The following is a 21,463-nucleotide window of genomic DNA, read 5'->3' as shown; positions in this document are numbered from 1 at the left end:
CAAGGCTAAATAATAGTTCATTAAAGTTTGAGGTTTTTAAACATTTCTGTGGATTGTTACATGCTTTACTCAATTCTAGTAAATGTCTTTGAATTTCCAAAGGATTTTGTGGAATGGCACAGTCCATGCTTGGTAAGTAGGGCAGAAGGACAGAGGTGTTTATGGTTGGATGATTCAAAACTGTCATTCCTTTGTCCCTGGTAAGGGTTTGGAAATTTCACAGACTATGACTAAGTTTATCAAATACTAAAGAAGTTCATTCCTTCAATCTTGCAAGAAATTTGACAGCAGTTTCTTTTTCCAAAGTAAGAGAGTAAATAAATGTTTGGGAAGACAGATTTTTATGTGTTTCATTTTATTGCCTAATTGGTCAAGTTCCCATCCAAGTACCAGGCTTCCGTCTAATTCAATTAGAGGACCTTTAACCCAACTGTAAACAGTACACAGTCCAGTAAATAAGACTGACCGGTTCATTATTTTAAATTCAATATTTTCTTGTTGGAGCAAATCTTAATTGTATTAACAGGATTAAAGATACTGACAATCAAGGATATAATTGGTTTATTTGTGGCTAAATAGGAAGCCACCTAATAGTGATTCTGTTGTGATAGGAAGAGTAAATAATTGTTATTTAGCTTAAACCAATTGTGACAAAAATACTTTGCTCCCAGTACAAATGAATAGCTCTTCAGGTTATTAAACTGGGCCATTTTGTAGTATCCTTATTAACAAAGACAAAATGGAGTGAAATGTAACTTATGAAGACATTATGTGGAACAACTTTAAAAATTTTTGTTTTAATAACCTTTTCTCAGGCTGCCTTAGGGATTGCAAACCTGATTGTTATGGCCATGGAAAAAGAAGGTTTACCAAAGGAGAAAGCCATAAAAAAGATATGGATGGTTGACTCAAAAGGATTGATAGTTAAGGTAAGAAACTGTCATTTTAACTAGAATAAAGTCAATATGCCGTTTTGGATGACCGTCTCAAAGACTACTACTATATTCATCTACCCCACACCTGACACTGTGTTCAAAGGATAGCCATTATCTGTGAGTGACTGTGTCATCCAGGAATGCTGATACCCTTCTGAACAAAGAAGAAAAATATGGCTCAGCTATAGACTTTGTTTAAGGTGATGGGAATAGGCTGTACCAGTTGTTAGTCCACTTGAATTAGGTTAATTTCCAAATGAGGTAATTTGATACTGATAGAGATGAAACACTAGGTATGATTCATTTTTTTTAAGGGCTGTCTGTCTAATTGTATAGTAGATAGAAAAAAGGAGAATAAAATTAATAGCTACTCTTTTAACCTGCTACTTTCTTTTAACCAAATTCTTGTGGGTTTGAATGGGAATTCCTGAGGATGGCTTTAATAAAGGTCCTGTTTCAACATTAACTGACTTGAGGTTCAGGTTCCCCAGCTTTAACAGAGAAAATAGAACCACTTCACAGTGTTACTGTGAGCACTAAATAAGACTAGGAAAGTAACCGTGTTGCTGCACAGCTGTAAAGCATTGCTATTACTTCTACCATCTGCGCACATCGATCACACTTCCTTGAACTTCAGGAAAAAATATGTGTGAATCCCCATTGCACATGAAGGTGAATTTTAAAATAAACATAAGCAGTGTCTTTGGTAGTTTCATATGTAAACAAATGTGTACAAACTTTCTGGAAAACTGTTTTATTTGTATAATGAGCATTTAAAAGTTTATGCTTCTGGGTGCTCCCAGTCAAGATGGCGGCTTAGGTAAATATGCTCACCTCCTTCCACAACCACCTCAAAATTAAAACTAAATCATAGAGGAGCCAACACTGAGAAACATCAAAAATAGACTTGAATTGAAGTCTGACAACTACGGAATTAAAGAAACCACATTTTTCCAGACTGGTAGGAAGGGCAGAGACACAGAACAGGCAGGTCGCACAACTGTATGTGGTGGCTTAAAATTCGGGAGGAATATCTTGGGAGTGAAGTGTCCCAGCCCTACACCAGGCCAATCATCCCAGGGTTCCAGTGCCAGGAAAATAAGTTCCCTATAACTTGAGGTAGCGAAACTAGTGGGAATTGAGTCAGTGGAAGAAACTTCTGGAGTTCCAAGCAGTTCCTCTTAAAAAACCGACGCACAGACTCACTCACTCAGACTCACTCCCTTTGAGTTCTAGCACCACGGTAGCAGCTTGAAAGGCATCAGTAGCATACAAGGAGGAACTGGACCATCTGGCATCAAGGCGAGAGCTGGGGGACAACTTTCTCCCAGACAGAAGGGGCAGAGGCCATTGTCCCTTTTCTGAACCCTCCCCTGACAGAGTCACAGAGCCAGTAGGCAGGTGCCATATCTGAGCCTCCATCAACGTAGCCAACAATGTTTGCCATGTCTTGAAGATCTTTTGAAATTCCATCCCACCCAACTTACAGGCCCATACAAACTGTTAAATGTGACTTTTCCATATGAATGGCTGGTCTTGGCTCATGTTTCACAACTTCCTAAATCCTCTCAAACAAGCAGAAGCCAGCCTCTGTGAGCTCCCAGCCCCCATAGCTCTTGCCAAGTGGCCCCAGGCCTGACACTAGCAGCAGCCAGAGTAGGTTCACAGCGTGGCTTTGCCTGGGAATCTCCAAGGTCTGCAGAAGTAGCAGCCATCTCAAATTGCTTTATGGCTCAGGCAGGGTGGCCCCAGGCAAAACACAGGTGGGGGCTGACCTTGGCCTGCACCACCCAGGAAACCCCAGAACCTGCACACCCAGTGGACAGCTATAGACCACATTGGAACAACACAACTATCCCCCTGCACAGAGGTTTGTAGTAAGTGGTCACAGGCAGTCCTTGCAGCTTACAAGCCTGGATACGTTTCTCCCATTGACCGGCTAATAGCAATAAGGCTCAACTACAAGAGGAGGGTATACTCAGCCCACATGAAGGACACACTTCAAGCACCCACTTTAGGTCATAAGAGAGGCTGTGCCACTGGACCCTTCAGGACACCTACTACTTTAGGCCACACTACCAAGACAGAGAGTCATAGAAACTCTACCTAATACACAGATACAAACACAGGGAGGTTACCAAATGAGAGGACAAGGAAACACGGCCCAAATGAAAGAACAGATCAAAACTCCAGAAAAAGAACTAAATGAAATAGAGATAAACAATCTATCAGATGCAGAGTCCAAAACACTGGTTATAAGGATGTTCAAGGAACTTAGCAAGGACCTCAATAGCATAAAAAAGATCCAGTCAGAAATGAAGGATAATAATTGAAATAAAGAACAATTTACAAGGAAACAATAGTAGAGTGGATGAAGCCAAGAGTCAAATCAGTGATTTGGAACATAAGGAAGCAAAAAACAACAAATCAGAAAAACAAGAAGAAAGAAGGATCCAAAAAAACAAGTATAGTTTAAGCACCCTCTGGGACAACTTTAAGAGGTCCAACCTTTGCATCATAGGGGTATCAGGGAGAGAAGAGGAAGAGCATGAAATTGGAAATCTATTTCAAAAAACAATGAAAGAAAACTTCCCTAATTTGGTGAAGGAAATAGACATGCAAGTTCAGGAAGCACAGAGAGTCCCAAACAAGATGAATGCAAAGAGGCCCACTCTAGGACATATCATAATTAAAATACCAAAGGTTGAAGTTAAAGAGAGAATCTTAAAAGCAGCAAGAGAAAAGAAGTTAGTTACCTACAGGGGAATTCCCATAAGACTGTCAGCTGATTTCTCAAAAGAAACTTTGCAGGCTAGGAGGCATTGGCAACAAATATTCAAAGTCATGAAAAGCAGGGACCTATAGCCAAGATTGCTGTACCCAGCAAAGGTATCATTTAGAATGGAAGGGCAGATAAAGAGCTTCCCAGACAAGAAAAACCTAAAGGAGTTTTCATCACCAAACCCTTATTATATGAAATGTTAAAGGGACTTATTTAAAAAAAAGACCAAAACTATGAGCAATAAAATGGCAATAATTACATATCTATCAACAATTGAATCTAAAAAACAAACTAAGCAAATAATCAGAACAGGAACTGAATCATAGATATGAAAAACATTGGGATGGTGGCCAGAGGGGAGGGGTGTCTGTGGGAGTGGGAGAAAAGGTGAAGGGATTAAGAAGTACAAATTGGTAGTTACAGAATAGGCAGGAGGATGTTAAGAGCAATTATAGGAAATGAAGTTGCCAAAAAACTTCAAGACCCCTGGACATGAAAAATGGAGAGGGCATTGTCTGAAGAAGTGGGGGGGTGGTGCTGGGTGGAGGGGAGTAAAGAGGGAAAAATTTGGACAACTGTAAAAACAACAATAAAATGTAATTTAAAAAAAAGGGTTTTTCTACCCTGGCCAAGGTGGCTCAGTTGGTTAGAGCATTCAGTCCCATGACTGAAAGGTAGTGGGGTTGATCATCGGTCCAGGTGCATACGATCCATGGTCTGTGAGCATGCAGGGGGCAACCAATTGATGTTTCTCCCTCATACTGATGTTTCTCTCTCTCTCTCTCCCCCCCCCCTTCATCTCTCTCTGAAAGCAATGAAAAAATGTTCTTGCATGAGGATAAAAAGAAAAGTTTATGCTTCTGATCCAATAATTTTTATTCTCAGAATCTATCTTGTAGAGATAGAGATGTATACAGTGTTTTATGTATGAGGATGTTATCACAGCTTTGCTTACAATAGTGATACATTTTATCATACTTTAATTATAATAGTGATATTTCATACTTTAAGTTTTGGAGTAACCATGTAAGTATAACATAGAGGCTTAAGATAGTTTTCAAAGAAGTATAAATAACATTAAAGTTTTAAAATATAATAAGTAAAAAAAGGGAAACATGATCTTATGTATAACTATTTTGTTTAAAAATTGAGTTACATATAAAAGAAGGAAAGGCATCAAATACATATTACTTTAAAACTAGCATTATTTTTATTGTCTTTCTGTATATTCTAAATTCTACCTAGTAATTGTATTCCTTCAAAGTTATAAAAAAATGTTTGTTTTTTGAAATTAGTATAGACAGATAAATTTTACCTTGAATGAAGAAAAAGTATATCATAACTTTTATAGCAAACGAACATCTATAATGCAGTGAAATAAGACAAATCACTTTTATATCTTCTGAGAACAAATAATTTTATTAATGTTATAAAATGGCAATTTAGTTGTTTATATCTGAAAAAACAAAGGTTTGCATTTCTTGGCTTAAAAATTTCTGTTGCTTAGAATCAGTATAACTGTAAAAAGTCATATACTCTGGTTATGTGGCAAATATTGTAGTCATGAAATAATAACATAGAAAATGAAATTGCCTGTGGACCAGGCGTTACATTAGACTTCGTGGACACAATAAGTGCCTTTATCTCAGGAGGCTCACAGCCTACTAGGGAAAAATTCAAGTCAGCAGTTATAGTTCTACAGGAAAATGTTATAGAAGCATGTCCTTGATGGCAGGGGTGCACAGAGGTATTGATCCCAGCTTCACTAAAGAGGTTAGTAGGAATGCTGAGGAAGGTTCTGAGACAAGGTGTCTCTTCAGCCAAGTTTGAAGGGAAGAATCAGGAGTTTCTCTGCAGTCCACAGGTACCATCATCGAGAGAAGTGGAGTGGCAAGTTCAGTTATCAGATCGTGATTGACGCTAGGGATCATGTCTGTCTTTATCTCTTCAAAGCCCTACATAGTGTCTAGTACATAATTGACGATACTTTAAATGTTTTGTTAATAATTGAATTAATGAGTGAATGGCCTTCATGACAGAAGAACCACATTTGAAAAAGAAAATATTTTGGTGTAAGAAACATTTAGGGATTAGGTTTGAAAGGAAGCAGATGACAGATGACAAAGGTGCTTCTAAATCCTGAAAATGAGCAACTGAGAGAGAAAACATGCAGAGGAGGTTTGCCTCTGGTCACTCTGATGGCATTGTGGAGGGTGGATTAAAATGAGGTGAAAGTGAGGAAAGGAAATGCATAACAAAGCTGTTGTAATAATACTGGTAAAAATTAATTGGGGCATGAAATAAAGCAGTGACGGTGGGGGTGAGTGAAAAAGTTTGATTCAGTAGATATTTACGAAATAGGGTTATTAGTGTACTTAGTGACCAATTAAGTATGGAGGGAGGAGTAGGATAGAGTAGAGGAAGGAGTCTAGCAGGATCCTGTGATGTCTAGATAAGTGAGACAGCCATTAATGTACAAAAGGAATAAAGAATGGACCAGGTTCAGAGGAAGATAATGAGATCGGTTTTGGACATAGCAAGTTTAAGGTGGCTGTGAAGATCTCAGACAATGTGCCATTGGCGTTTGGAGATAAAAGACTGAGGCTCGGGTTAAGGGTCTGGGCTCCTGGAATCAGAGATTTGGGGATCATCAGCCTGTAAATAGTTGGAGCCATGGAAAAGGGTATGCAAATTGTGCTGTGCTTAGGAATGTAACACATTCCAGAATCCAAGAGAAGTGAAAGTCTATGATTGTGGTTTTGGGATTTCTAGTGACTTTTTTAATGTGAAATCTTCATAAAAATATATAAATTTTAAAATCTCAAATAATTTTAACATAGACTACTGAACTGAGAACTCAAATTCCATGGATAACTGTGAAGTTGTTGCTAGACATAATCAGTCACTCTCACTTCATGTCCTTTACTTGCCAAAATAAAGAACTGCATGTATTCTGCTTGCCAAGGTAAATAAAGTTACATTTTAAAGGTTGTTATATATTTAATAGCTAGTGCAGTATTTAATATAAAAGAAACAAATGAAGCTTCAGTTAACCACTTTTTATTTAGTGTTTTTAAAAAATCAAAATTATGTTGATTTTTATTGAATAACTAATAAATCTTAGAATAACTAGTAAATTAGTATAATCTTGCTTTCAAATTTACGTGATTTCTTGTTTGTTATCCTTTATCCTTAGTACTTTACAACCTTTCCTCAACACGAGTAATAATCATTTTAGTAATTTTATTCACTTGCAATTTTATTGTTTCAAACATGTAAAAATATTAAAAAGTTCTAAATAAAATTCTTATTAGTCAAACTGCTTCACCCTTTAAAGAGATAAAACCAAAACTAAATAAATAAACAAACTGTAAGGTTAACACATTTGTGGAGTTATATCATCATCAGACTAGATAAGTTTTATTCTTACAGGGTGTCGGTTGTATTTTTAACATCACATATGTATGATTTTCCATCATCTACCTAATGCCCACATATGCAGTGGTATGAGTTTATGCTATAAATATCAGTGTCTTAAATAACTCGTCATTATCAATAAGGTTGATTGAAATTGATTATAAGGTCACTGATAATACTTAAATACCTCAGGTTAGTATTTTATAACCATATCTATTTAGCAGCTAATATTAAATATAAACAAGCTAGTATTTAGTTTAATAGAAATCCTTCCAAAATAAAAATTAGAGGATAAATATAGTAAAGAAGGGACGAAAGAAGGACGATTGCCAGCATGACTGATATTTGCATTTTGCAATAATAATTTGGAACATTTTCAGAGAGGACAAGAAGCCACAAAACAAACCAATCCAGACTCATTGTGTTCTGTAAGTAAAAACGTTCTTGCTTTCACTAATGAACCAATCAATGCTAAGACAGAAAAGTCAAAATAAAAAAATAGGGTATTAATAGGTATCATGAAGGATTGACTTCATCCTACCCAGAATAAGACTGTAGAATTTTGTTTTGAGTTTAGTTTTGTTCTTTTTAAATAATTCTGTTTTGAATCAATTTATTTATTTATTTATTGCTTTATAGTTAAATGTTTGGTTCCTGCAGAGAGAGAGAGTGAATTAAGATATTTTATATGTTGTGGGAATAGTTTTGACAGTGCAGTTATTTCTTTCCCAGGAGCTTTTTTTTTTAGGTTTAGGACTTGAAATTCCATGTATAAGAAAAGTTTTTCTTTCCTGTAGGATATTATCAGCATTTCAGCCAGTGGTGCTATCATCACCTTGAATGATGGTTGATACATTTCATACACTGTGGTTTAAAAAAATTTCTAACCCCTAAGAAACTTTGAAGCTTGGTGAAAAGTATCTGGCTTGATTTTTTTTCTCTCTCTTTTCTATTTCATTTAAGCTATGATCAGTATATACATATATATTAAAAAGAGCAGAGACAAAAGATTATGTACATGAGTCTTTTAGCCAGAAAACTATGGATATTGATTTTTAACAGTGCAGAATTAAACATTGATGGCATTAACAACCTATTACCTTGAATCATGACAATTCCGCACCCTTGTTATGCTCCAGCATGGAAGATACTTTTGTCACATTATTTATCTTTTTCAAATCTGTCCTGAGATGATGAAACACAGATCTGAGGTCTTTAACAAGCTTACATACCTTCATTGCGAGTGTTGTATTGGAATGTTTCAGACTTTGTGCACAGGTCCAAAGAAGGGCTGCGCAGGTTCAACTCCAGGAAACTGATGGCACGGCAACAAGCACGGGACAGTGAAACGGGGCCAATTGTCCGAGCAGACGTGGATTCAAGGAAGGCACTTATGGGAGAGTCCTGTGTTTGTGTGTGTAGGAGGGAATACATATTTATCAGTGGCAATCTAGAATTAATATTTTATGCCTATCCTGGGTCATGGAATGCTAGCCCAAAATCTTGACAATCTGCCTCTTGTCCTCCCCACGCTTACCAGAATGTTATGTGTTTTTGATAAAGGTAATAATTCATTATGTTGTATCTTCTTTTCTACTGTACCAAGAATCAGCACAAAATAAGAGGGGAGGTGGAGGAAATAAAAGAAATAATAATATTCAAAAGAAATTTCCAGTTATCCATATGTATTGGTGCCATTACAGACTCTTAGAAATAAGAAAGCCTATAGAATTTGGGGTTTCTGAGGTAAGTGCCCACAAGCTGAGGGATGGCAAAGAGCTGAAATGCTAAGGGTCCTGGAAAGGGAGAATGAAGGCAAAATAAATCTGTATCTATATTCAACTGAAGTGATCAGAATAAAGAATGTGGATTCCAAGTTGATTTTGAAAAAAGGAGAAAAATGACCATTGGTACATAAAATAGAAGTCCAAAGGTAGATGCAGTTGCCTTAATATTACCAGTTCCATAAACAGTCACATTCCAATACTTTTTAAAGTCTAAACCAGATAAGTACATTATCTTTGAAAATGGTATAGAAAATACTTAGGAGACCTTTATTTTGTCTTTTGATTCTTCTGTTTTTGGCAAGAAAAGGCCTTCAGTAATGCTAGTGTTACATGATTCCTGGCCGCCTTTCAGTGTTCTCTCAGCAGTCAGCAGTCACCACCAGTAATCAAGCCTGTGGGGGTGAGGCTGTGTTGTGTTTCTCACCAGAGGCATGTCCTCAGGCCACGGTCTGGCCAAGCTGGGTGGAAGCTGCCAGTGCTGCTCTATGATTGAGAAAGGAAGATGCTCATGATACAGCTTTTTTTTTGACACAGTGTTTATCCATCTTCTTTATGATTTGCTTCTCATTCTGAGATAACCCAGGGGTTTAACTGACATTAAATCTTTTTCATTACACCTCAGGTTGTCACCAAAAAAGTAGTACTAGAAGTCTGTAATTGTCACTTGACATTATTCTGTAGCTTTCCTTCTTTAGAACTCATCATTTTATACATTAAAACATACCACTGCCTTTTAAAGATATATCTGGTAGAGATCTGATAAATCCTTTAGTTCAGTGATTCTCAAAACTGACTAATTGTTTTAATCACCTGGGAAGCTTAAAAAAAATAAACACAGACCTGGCTGGGTAGCTCAGTTGGTTAGAGCATTATCCCAATACACCAAGGTTGAGGGTACAATCCTTGGTCAGGGCACATACAAGAATCATTCAATGAATGCATAAATAAGTGGAACAGCAAAATTCAGTGTTTCTCTTGTCTCTCTTCTTTCCTCTCTCTCTGTCAAAAATTCATTAAATAGAAAAATTAAACACATTTCAGGGCTTCATCCTGTAATTGAATTAGGATGTCTGGAAACAGGGTTAGGAATCTATTTTTCCTTAGGTGAGTGAGTCTGGTGGTCAGTTAGCTTTGGGAAGAACAGATCTGGCTCATTTTTATCAGCAGTGGCATCATCACCAATCCAAGCCATTTTCTGTGTGGAGAAACCAACAACCATGAAAGCATCAAAGGAATTGCTTACGATCATGAGTGAACAGAAGATAACCTGAGTCTTAGTCCCAAATTCTACTTCCAACATTTGTGTATGTCATATGTGCCTAAGTGGAGAGATTTTCTTTACTTCTCTGAATATCACTAAAAGTTTTTAGAAATAACAAATTTAATTTCTGCTAAATTTATTACAATGCTTTCTGCTTTTAGTTTTTTATTCATCACCTTAGCCAACAAAACTTGCTACAAACTAATGATATATTGGCAATAATGAACAATTAGGAAGACAACATTGTAAAATACACTTGACTCTTGAACAACTCAGGGGTTAGGAGTGCTGATCCTCATGCAGTTGGAAATCCACATACAACTTTTGACTTGCTCCAAAATTGGTTATTTCTTGATACCCATGGGGATTAGTTTCAGGACCCCCACATGGATGCTCAACTCTGTTATCTAAAATGACCATAGAACAATGTATCCATGGACTCCCAACCATAGATTAAAAAGTACAGATATTTATTGAAAAAAATTGTGTATAAGTGGACCCACACAGTTCAAACCCCTGTTGTTTAAGGGTTAACTGCTACATTTAGGATTTTTAAAATTTGCTTTTTAAATAACCTGAGAGACTGCATTCAGTAAAATTTCAATCACTGAATTAAGAAAATGGGAATTATGTCTTTCTCACTTTCCAATTATTCAACATATTTTAAGTTAATTTTACATTATGAATTAGTAGGTCTACATTCAATCTAAACAGACTAGACTATCATCTCTTACTTACATGCTACTTGTAGCAACAGTACAATTCATATTTTACCTGGTGGAATTTGGTTATTTTAGCTGCTGACAAGATAAATTCTAAGACTTTTACCCCACCCCCCATGCCTGGGGGTTGGGGTAAGGGAGAGAGGGAGAGAAACATTGATTTGAGAAACACTGATTGATTACCTTTTGCACATGCCCTGACCAGGGACAGAACCCACAACCCAGGCATGTGCCCTGACAAGGAATTGAACTGGCAACCTTTCACCTTGTTAGAACATTGCCCAACCAACTGAGCCACTCTGCTGGGGCTAAGACTTTTATGCTAGTTTTACTATCTCATGGGGAGGCTACTTCTTGGCTTGGTAATCTAATGAAGATGAATAATTTCCATTTCATGGAATCATGTGCATGTTTATCTTAAAGTATTGGGTTGGCCAAAAAGTTTATTTGACACTTTCTGTAAGATGGCTCTAGTAGCGCTTGTTGTCTTTAACTTCATATGAAACAGTTTTGTTAGATTGTATTGTGACAGCTGTCATATCAGCATGCATTTAAAAAATACATCAAGATTGGTGAGTTTTTGTGTAGCCATTTTAATAGTGAAGATGGAAAGAAATACACAACATTTTGGCATATTATGCTTTATTATTTCAAGAAAGGTAAAAACTGATCTGAAACACACACAAAAAGATCTGTGCGGTGTATGGAGACAGTGTTCTGACTGACTGAATGTGTCAAAAGTGGTTTGTGAGGTTTCATGCTGGACATTTCTTGCCGAACGATGTTCCACGGTAGGTTGGATAGACCAGTTGAGGTTGATAGTGATCAAATGAAGACATTAATTGAGAACAATCAGCATTATACCATGTGGGTGATAGCTGACATACTCAGAATACCCAAATCAATAAAGTTATTGGTGAAAATGTGTCTTATTTTCAAGGAAAACCCTTTGGCCAACCCAATGTATACCAGAAGTATTTTGGATGTACTGTTTTTATGGTCATGTGTTTTCAGCAGTCAGTTGTCAAGAACTGGCTGTTTTCTCAGGCAGGGACCATGCAGATGCTCTGCTTTCAGCAGGACTTTGCTGCGAGCTCCTCATTCTTCCACTTCAGCCATGTTCTTTACCATGGACTGCATGGAACCTTATTGTTTGGTGAGCCCAAGCACCTCTTAAAATAAACAAATCAGTGGCATATTTTCCTCTTACAACATTTTTGTATTTCCTATTCCTATTTTGTTAATATTCTTGAAAAATCTTATAAATGTTCTTTTCTCTTACAATCCTTTCAGTGGACTTCCTGCTTTCTATTTCAAAGTAAAGATTTATTATAATATTTTCTTATTATTAAAAAAGAAAACATTATAGTAAAATACATTAGTATAATACTGAAAGCAAGATCTAAGAAGTATGGTAATTCCTTGACCATTTTAAACATTGGTTGTTCCTTTGATGAAATACAGTGACAAGAGCACCTGAGAGTTCAGGGTCAAGTCACCTCATTGGTTATTGGAAAAATGGTGGGTCTAGTTAGAACAGATTAAAAGCATTGGTTTCCTCACTGGGGAAAGGATACAGTGTGATTCAATATCTGTTTTCAGTAATACAAGAGATTATTTAAGAGTAGTGGTACAAAGTTGAACAAAAAGAAATTGTATTAAATTGGTTGAAAATTAAAAAATAACTTTAAATGTATAAAAATGCTAGAATGTACATTACTACACATCTTTAAAAATTGTATAGACACTTTCACTTGGTTTTAATGGTTTGGTCACTGACCTTCCTGGAAGGTAAGGGCTTGTTTTGGCAAAGTCTCCTCCTGATTGTGTTTGTGGTATTTTATGATATCTAAGGTGAAGAGACTACTAGCCTAAATTTACATATTAGTTAAATTTTAGTTAAACTGTTATACGAGGAGGCCCCAAACCATGGTGACTTAAACAAGATAAACTTATTTCTTTGTCATTAACAGTGTAGAGGTAGGCAGACCAGAGACCATGACCCATCTCTGCATACAAGGAAGCTTTCCGGTTCTCACTGTCCCGGGGCTAGCTGGGTAGAGAGTGTGGGGCATGAATTTGGGGATGGTGCCTCCTTCCTTTTTAAAGGCACATCATCAGAGAAGGTGCACTCATAACTTGCACTCTGGGCTGCACGGAAGCTAAGAAATATAGTTTCCACCCAGGTAGCCATATGGTTGGCTAAAAGTGGGAAATCTTATTAAAAAGGAAAGAATGGGTGAAAGTAAAAGGGAAAAGAGTTGTACACTTAAAAATTTAAGAGAATAAATCTCATGTTAAGTGTTTTTATCACAATAAACATTTTTTGAAAAAGTAAACACTAATGGAAATTACAATCCTCTGCCATACATGAGAAAATATTTCACTATTTGGACATACAAGTAATATGACATATTCAGACTATAATCCACAAAGACCAATAGGCAAACCTTGTGATTCATTCAGTCTTCACTGACACGTGCATTTTCTCAGCAGCCCTCAAGATTGTATAACGTTGCATTGGACTAAAGGCAGTTTAGAGTTGGTGAATAGTTATCCTGAGTTCCCTTTCCTCTGTTAGAGCACACATTGCACAAGTTTTGTTGTCTGTAAAAACATCTCTGAACCTTTGAAGAAGTAAGCACCAGGCTTAACTTTGAGAAATAATTCTTATAATGCAGATCTGCTTTAGCAAGGGAGCTGGTGTTGCTTCTCACTCGAGATTCAACATCTCAACCATAAACAGGAAAGCTGCCCAATATGTAACTTCCATGACCATTACTTAGCACCTACCTGTTTGTGATGGACTACTAAAGACTGCCACATCTGCCTTAAGACAAACAAATGAACATAACTACCATAAGCTTATATGGCCACCACTTCATGATGCACATTGCTCCTTCTGGGTCCTGTGAAGGTGTACATGAGCTTGGTGACTGCTATGTTTAAAGCAGAAGCCCTCACTGCAAGAGAGTCTGGTGACTATAGTGTAGCCCTTTACACCCAAGTGTACAGGTAATCATGCTAGAAGCAATTTAGAGTTCTATAGTATTTGCCATGTAGAGCCTCAGATAGATGGTAGTCTAGTTTTCTGCATTTACACATGCAATTGACTTTATGTATTTCTGGGAAAAACTGTCGTGTTTAGTTTAAAATACTGGAAGCTGAAAGTTATTATTTCCAAGAAATATTTTCTCTCTAGGCCACAACTTTATTTAGTACCTGTCTTAGAAATTTCATTGTTGTGAGAATGAAAATAGGCATACATTTTAGCTTATACTACTTCCAGAAATAATTCAGAAATAATTTAATTAAATACTGTAACTGTCTAATGGTTCCAAATTCATATTCCTACCTACCCATGACTAGACTTTTCTTTCTTAAAATATGGGATAATTTCTTACCAAGTAGCTAAGCAGTAATAAGGGCACTGAGGTAGCAGATGGATTGCAAAAACATCCTTTTCATCAAGTTATTTCAGGGAAAGGGACCTCTTAATTCTCAAAACAACAGATAGGAACAACATTAAGTAAATGGTGGATATATAATCAAAATTAAAATTACCCCCTGTATCTGTTAGATATTGCTGTGTTACCAAAAGCCACAAAATCTCAGTGACATACAACAATAATTATTTGTTTCCCATATACCTGTGGGGTCAGGTGGGGTATCTCTGAGGATGTTGGCTGGCTGACTCAAAGCTCAGGTTAGGTCCGGGTCTGCTTGACAAGGCTGCCATCCTCCGTGGACCAGCAAGCAAGTAAGGGCACACAGTTCTAAAGGAATGGTGAAGGCACATGAGAGCAAGCAGAACCACCAAGTCCTCTTAAGGCCTAAGGTTGGAAGTGGCTCACTTTAAATTCAGCTCACATTTTATTGACCAAAGCAAGCCGCATGTTTACATCCAAAAACAGAGTGGTAGGGAAGTATACTGTGCCTTTTGTGAAAGGAACTATGAAGTCACATGGCAAAGAACATTGACATAGGAAAGGGGTGATGAGGAATTGGAGCCTAAATCAAAGTCTGAATTTTCAAAAGGTTTGGGTGAAATTCTGTGGTAACCCAAACACTTCTGTTTTCTCATTTGTGACTAACACATTATCATTAAGCCTAGCCACATGCCAGACTGATGCTGAATTAATCTCTGTGATTGAGGTATGTAAATGAAATAAATTTCTCAGCTAAGACAGGTGATGATGGGGGGCACTGCCCATATTGCAAGTTAGTGGAAATTGTATGATTTCACTACTGTCTTATTTTAAAAACATTACAAGGAAATTTTTAAAAAATCTTATAAATACAAAAGAACTGTTTGCAAATATTTAGTGTTTATTCACAAAATCAGTCCAGCTTTACATCACTATTTATTGTTAGATGCATCACTAATTCTAAAAAGGCTATGATAATAGATAGGTTTTATGGAACAAGTTATGCTTCCTGATGAAAATGGAAACTAAATTTAGATGATTCTTTTGACTAAATTTTTTGTGATAGGAATGATGAATAAGAATATGGACTAACAGCCCTGACTGGCGTGGCTCAGTTAGTTGGGTGTAATCTGGTGAAGCTAGAGGTTGCCGGTTCGATCCCTGGTCAGGGCACATGCCTGGGTTGTAGGTTTAGTCCCTGGTTGGCGCGTATGTGAGAGGCAACCAATTGATATTTCTCTCTCACATTGATTTTTCTCTCCCTCTCTTTCTCCCTCCTTTCCCCTCTCTCTAAAAATAAATAAAATCTTAAAAAAAAAAAAGAATATGGACTAACAATATTCAACTTAGTATTACTAGAAACTAGAATGTTCTCTCCTGAAGTAAATATGAAACAGTAAGCTTTAGATTTAGTCCTGAATGCATTAAATAAGATTTTAAAAAATTGAGATATAATTGATATGTGACATAATATTAGTTTCCGGTGTACAACAAAATGGTTCAGTATTTGTGTATATTGTAAAATGATCACTACAATGACTGTGGTGATGACATAGTTACAAAATTTTTTATGATGAGAACTTTTGTTAATATCTACTTTTTTTAGCAACTGTCAAATTTGCAATATAGTATTATTAACTATAGTCACCATTCTACACATTATATCCCCGGGACTTATGTATTTTATAGTTGGAAGCTTGTACTTTTTGACCCCCTTTGCCCATTTTGCCCATTATCCACCACCCACCTTTGGCAAACACCAATCTGTTATCTATATCTATGAATAAATGGGTATTTTTTTTAGATCCCACATAATAAATGCGATCGTACAGTATTTGTGTTTTTCTATACAATTTATTTCATTTAGCATAATACCCTCAAGGTCTATACATGTTGCAAATGGCGAGTGTTAACTCTTTTATGGCTGAGTAATATTTTGTTGTATACACCATATTTTTTTTGGCCCGTTAGTCCATCAGTGGACTCTTAGGTTATTTCCGTGTCTTATGAATCTTTTTGAATTAGTGTTAAATAACATTATCTTTCACAATGTCTCAGGTGTAGTATATTTTTTTGTGCAAGAAGGAAATGGTGAGATAACATTTTGGATCCTAGAAATGACTAATGGTGAATTCTTTTCTTAGGAGGCTGTTTGCTTGAATGTCATGCTCACAGTAGAAAACAGTGGTAGAGAAATGGCAGTTTTCCTTCGAATACAAGAAAATGTACCCAAATTACTAATGCTGGAATTATGATTTGTTTCTTATTCACAATAATTTTAATTACAACTAACATTGAGCTCTTGTTAAAATCAGGGACACTCAAGTGCTTTAGAATTATTATGTAAATTTAATCCACAAACTACCTGATGAGGTAGAAATACTATCCTTCTATTACAAATTAAACAAGTGCAAAAAGTTCATGTTCAAATTATTTATAATTCACATGTATTACTTTTAAAAACAAATCAAATGATAACCTTTTTAAACAAGAAAATTGTACTTTTTTTAGGATTAACAATTCACAAACGGTTTGTTCAATACTATCAGTAAGGCTTTTCCTCTAGGGCTGTACAGTGTATTATTGGAAAATCTGAATTCCATTACCTGCCGTGGGCAAGTAGCTTAACATCTCAAAACCTCTGTTTCCTTTGCAAAATGACTCTAATTATACTTGTTCTACTTTTCAAAATTGTAAGAGAATCAAATGAAATATGTGAAAACAACTTATAAGTCATAAAGTACCATATAAAGTTAGGCAGGGATTTATTATATAATCAAAATCTTAAAAATTCTCAACTAGAATATTGTAATTAGATGTTTTCTAGATAACACATGGCACATTCATAATCAAAACATTACAAATAAACATATAGAGATATAATACTTATTCAGAAAACCAAACTATTATATCTGTGTGGCATCAACTTCTTCTTAATCAATGGCACATAAATTGGTAGTGCTGCAACTAAAGCCAATTCTATATTCTAAGACACCCTATTAAAACAAATAATGTTTAGTAAACAGTACCTTTATTTATATGCCATTTTATATTACCATTTGTTAATGCTGGTTTCTCACAAATGTCTGTGGAATGAAGATTTTTAATATTAAATAATAGTTAAATAAGGGAAAGACTTTATTTTGTTCTCTGTTATATCCCCATTGCCTAGAACATTGTCTGGAGACATAAATATTTGTTAAAAGAATGAATGAAATGACTCATAATTGGAGAGGAGACTTTAAGAACAGCTGTAATACATAAAAATGTTAAAACATAAATACTGGTAATGAGGGCAATATTTTGAAGTTTCTTTGACTCACTTATGTATGGCAGATTTATCATGTCTTCCTGTTTGCTTTACTTAGGGACGTGATGCCTTAACAAAAGAGAAAGAGGAATTTGCTCACGAACATGAAGAAATGAAGAACCTAGAAGACATTGTTCGAGAAATAAAACCAACTGCTCTCATAGGTAAACTCCTCCCTCCCCCCTGCAACCCCCCCAACCCCATTTTCACCTGATTAGTTTTCTTACTACTAAATTTGTAGGCATAATTTAGCCTTTTGAAATTCTACCCTTTGGAGCTGACAAACAAAATTACACATTCACCGAGCGACAATACCCCACAGACACCTAGCTTTGTTATTTCATGCTGTCTTCTTAATCTCACTGATCCCCATTGAAGTGTGTGGCCCCCTCCTCCCGCTTTGTCAGCCTGCCAGTCAGTACCTGGCCTGTTCAGAACTTTTCTAGGCCTAATTGCTCCAGATAGATAGTGGTTTTGAAAAGGGAGTGATTTTGCCCCCAAGAAAACATTTAACAATCTCTAGAGACATTTGGTTGTTACAACTGGGAGTAGAGGGGAAGTCAAGGCTACTGACATCTAAAAAGTAGAGACTAAAAGTGCACAGGAAAGCCCCTTGCAACAAGGAATTGTCCCACCCAAAGCTGATAGTGCCAGGGTTGTAAAACCCTGAAGTAGACCCTCCTTAAAGACAGGGACCATATTTCACATATCTTTATATTGCTCATATACTTCATACATGTGCATGGTAAAATGTTTATTATGGTCAAGTTTAACGTGGTTGAAAACTCAAAGGAAGTCATTAAACTTTATCTCTTATTTTGTGTGTATATAATGTCAGCACTTACTTTATATCATGTTCCATTCCTAAAAGCTCTTGTGAAGCAGATGACAACATTGAGAATAATGATGATAACCATAATAGAAACAAGTACTCCAACACTGGAATTATAGGCCGCCTTTATTGTTGTGTTTTGCAAAATATGTTCTATCAGAAATCTTGCGTTTACATTATATTATGCAAATTACTTTGTTCTTCTGTTAAAATTCTTTCAATTGTGCTTCAATTTTAAATTGAATTGGATGATTATCTTAAATGTTAGCAGTAGTTTATAAAACAATTACTTTATAGCATTAGAGACTGAAATATACTCAGATATATTTCTTATACAGTGAGTATATATTGGGCACATTTTAATTTCCTGTTATAAATGCCTTTAATCAAAATTTCTAGTGGTTAGTTACCAGCTAAATGTATTAGAAGTCAAATGAACTTTTTGGATTAGCCAAAAAGTTTGTTTGGTTTTTTCCATAAAATAAAAGACACATTTTTCATTTTCACCAATAACTTTATTGATTTGGATATTTGGAGTATGTCAACAGCTATCTCCAGCATGGTATAATGTTGATTGTTTTCAATTAACGCCTTCATTTGATCACTGTCAACTTCAACTGGTCTCTCTGACCGTGGAGCATCTTCCAGCAAGAAATCTCCAGCATGAAACTTCACAAGGCACTTTTGTCACGTTCAATCAGTCACAGTGCCTTCTCCATACACTGCACAGATAATGTTTTTGTGTTTCAGGTGTGTTTTTATCTTTATTGACATAATAAAGCATCATATTCCAAAAATAAAGCTTTTCTTCTATTCTCAATATTAAAATTGCCTCACAATAGTTCACTCATTTTGATTTTTTTTAAATGAACACTGATATGACAGCCGTTACAATACAATCTAACCAAATTGTTTCAAATGGAGTTAAAACCAAGTGCTAGTAGAACCATTATACAGAATAAACCAAATAAGCTTTTTGGCCAACCCAATATAATCCTAAAGATCATTGGCATTAATAAGCTTATCTTTTTTGTCACTTTAATAAAAATATTTTATATTTTGTTTAGGGTCTGTTAGAAAATGACCTGATTTCTCATTGTTTTGGGGCATGAGCTTCTTGGATTAATTAACCAATGACAGTCCTGTTTACTGGTTTCTCATTTCTACTTTAGGAGTTGCTGCAATTGCTGGAGCATTCTCAGAACAGATTCTCAAAGATATGGCTGCCTTCAATGAACGGCCTATTATTTTTGCTTTGAGTAATCCAACCAGCAAAGCAGAATGTACCGCAGAGCAGTGCTATAAAATAACCAAGGTAAAGCAAAAGTATAACTGATATTTAATCAACTTTTGATTCATTATAGGGAAGCCCAGGATACCAATAGAGCTTACCACTTAACTTTGAAAAATTATACAACGAAAATTAAAATAAACGTGAACAAGTCAGTAGGGATGAGAACTATTATCTAGAATTCCCTTCTTCAAAAAAACAAACTACACTTTGTAATGTTTTGTTGATAATTTTTCTGAAATGATTTGAAATTATCTAAGGTTTAAACATAAAAGTTAAAAAAGAGAAAGCTTGACTCTAGCTGCTTATTAAAATAACTTTTAACTAGCTATTCCAAAACATTGAGGCATACAGTATAAAAACCACAATCTTATTTTTGCTTTGCTAAATCCAGGCTTTGGATGCTGACGCAGTGGGTGGAGCACTTGGGCAGCCGTTTTGACATCCAGCCAGGTTGGGATAGGAGTCTTCAGAGCTTCAGTGCTTTACTGTTTCCAAAAAAGTGACATATTTGTACTATATTTGTATATTTGACTGATACATATTTGACTGATATGTTGGCAAGAGCCTTTTTCCCTTCTAAGGCTTGAAAAGGTCATTGAAACAAAATACATGTCTAACACGTTTACTTTGGAAATACATCCAAAATGAACTGGAAAAGGTAAACATGACACAGAGTTGCAGGTCGGATCGTGATGGCCCCACTTCTTTAATGTTGTTTTCCTAAACGCTTATTGTGAGAATTAATGAGATTTTGGCGAGAGCTACTCCATTGTTTATCTCTCTTATTTGGGATGGCATCAGTGTCCTCACTAATTTAAATTTTTATCTCATCTCTAGATTTGGGAATTTGCCTCATCCGTAGTCCTTTAATACTTACAGAAGGAAAAAAAAAACAAGCCTCTAGGCAATAACAAAATTTTAGCATTGCATATAGTAGGCACATTAAGTGTTTAAACAGTCATTTCATTTCGAATCTCAATAGGCCTCGAGTTTATAGATTCTTCTGTAATAGTCATAAGCAAAATTAGTTAAATTTATATAGTTGTGTTTTTAAGTTTGAATGCATCTGACATAAATGGACTATACACTCTTTCTTATGAATGTGTTTAATATTCTTTATCGTTATACATAAAATTGAAAGTTATTTGAGACTGAAAATTTAAACACTGGTTCAGCCAAAGGACTTCAGAACAAAACAAGGTCTGCCTGTGACTGGGTGTGGGTCTCTGCTGCTGCAGGCACAAGTTCAGAAAGGTTAAAAATACAAAATACAAAAGAAATTATTGGACCTTAAAAAACTGTACCAAAAATGGTATGGAGAAATTTCCTTCTCCATATTAACAATTCATATAGGTAAGAATATTTATCTAGCTATCATTTATTTAATGCCACTCTTCCATAAAATACGATGATCATAGAATGACAGGGGAAGAGGAGTGGGCCTCGGAGAGAAGGTGGGGAGGAAGTTAAACAAGCATAAATCATAATGTCGCAGGTCTCTTTCCTGTGAATATTCAAAAGTATATGTGCATATCAAATAACATATAAATGTTTATCAAAGATATGTATCAAATAATAATTTAGTTACAACATTTTATCTGCTAAATGGAGCTGTAGGCATCAGACCTGTCTGAAAATGAAATCTAATCTTGTGTAACCTACTTGAGAATTTTTATTTTCTTTCTCATCTATTTT

At 35.7% G+C, this 21,463-nt stretch overlaps 1 protein-coding gene across 2 annotated transcripts in view; it reads left to right on the top strand.

Moving 5' to 3' along the window:
• ME1 (malic enzyme 1) overlaps positions 1 to 21,463 on the top strand; it is a 180,993-nt gene that overhangs the window by 145,623 nt on the left and 13,907 nt on the right. For both annotated transcript variants that reach the window (XM_053913887.1, XM_024576670.4), the window contains exons 9-11: positions 816 to 929; positions 17,701 to 17,806; positions 19,647 to 19,789. In XM_053913887.1, coding sequence (XP_053769862.1) covers positions 816 to 929; positions 17,701 to 17,806; positions 19,647 to 19,789 — 363 coding nt within the window. The remainder of the gene's footprint in view (positions 1 to 815; positions 930 to 17,700; positions 17,807 to 19,646; positions 19,790 to 21,463) is intronic.

This window comes from Desmodus rotundus, chromosome 11 (genome assembly GCF_022682495.2).
Source record: "Desmodus rotundus isolate HL8 chromosome 11, HLdesRot8A.1, whole genome shotgun sequence".
NCBI lineage: Eukaryota > Metazoa > Chordata > Mammalia > Chiroptera > Phyllostomidae > Desmodus > Desmodus rotundus.
Note: the sequence above shows the minus strand (reverse complement) of the source record. Positions and strands in the feature narration are given on the sequence as shown.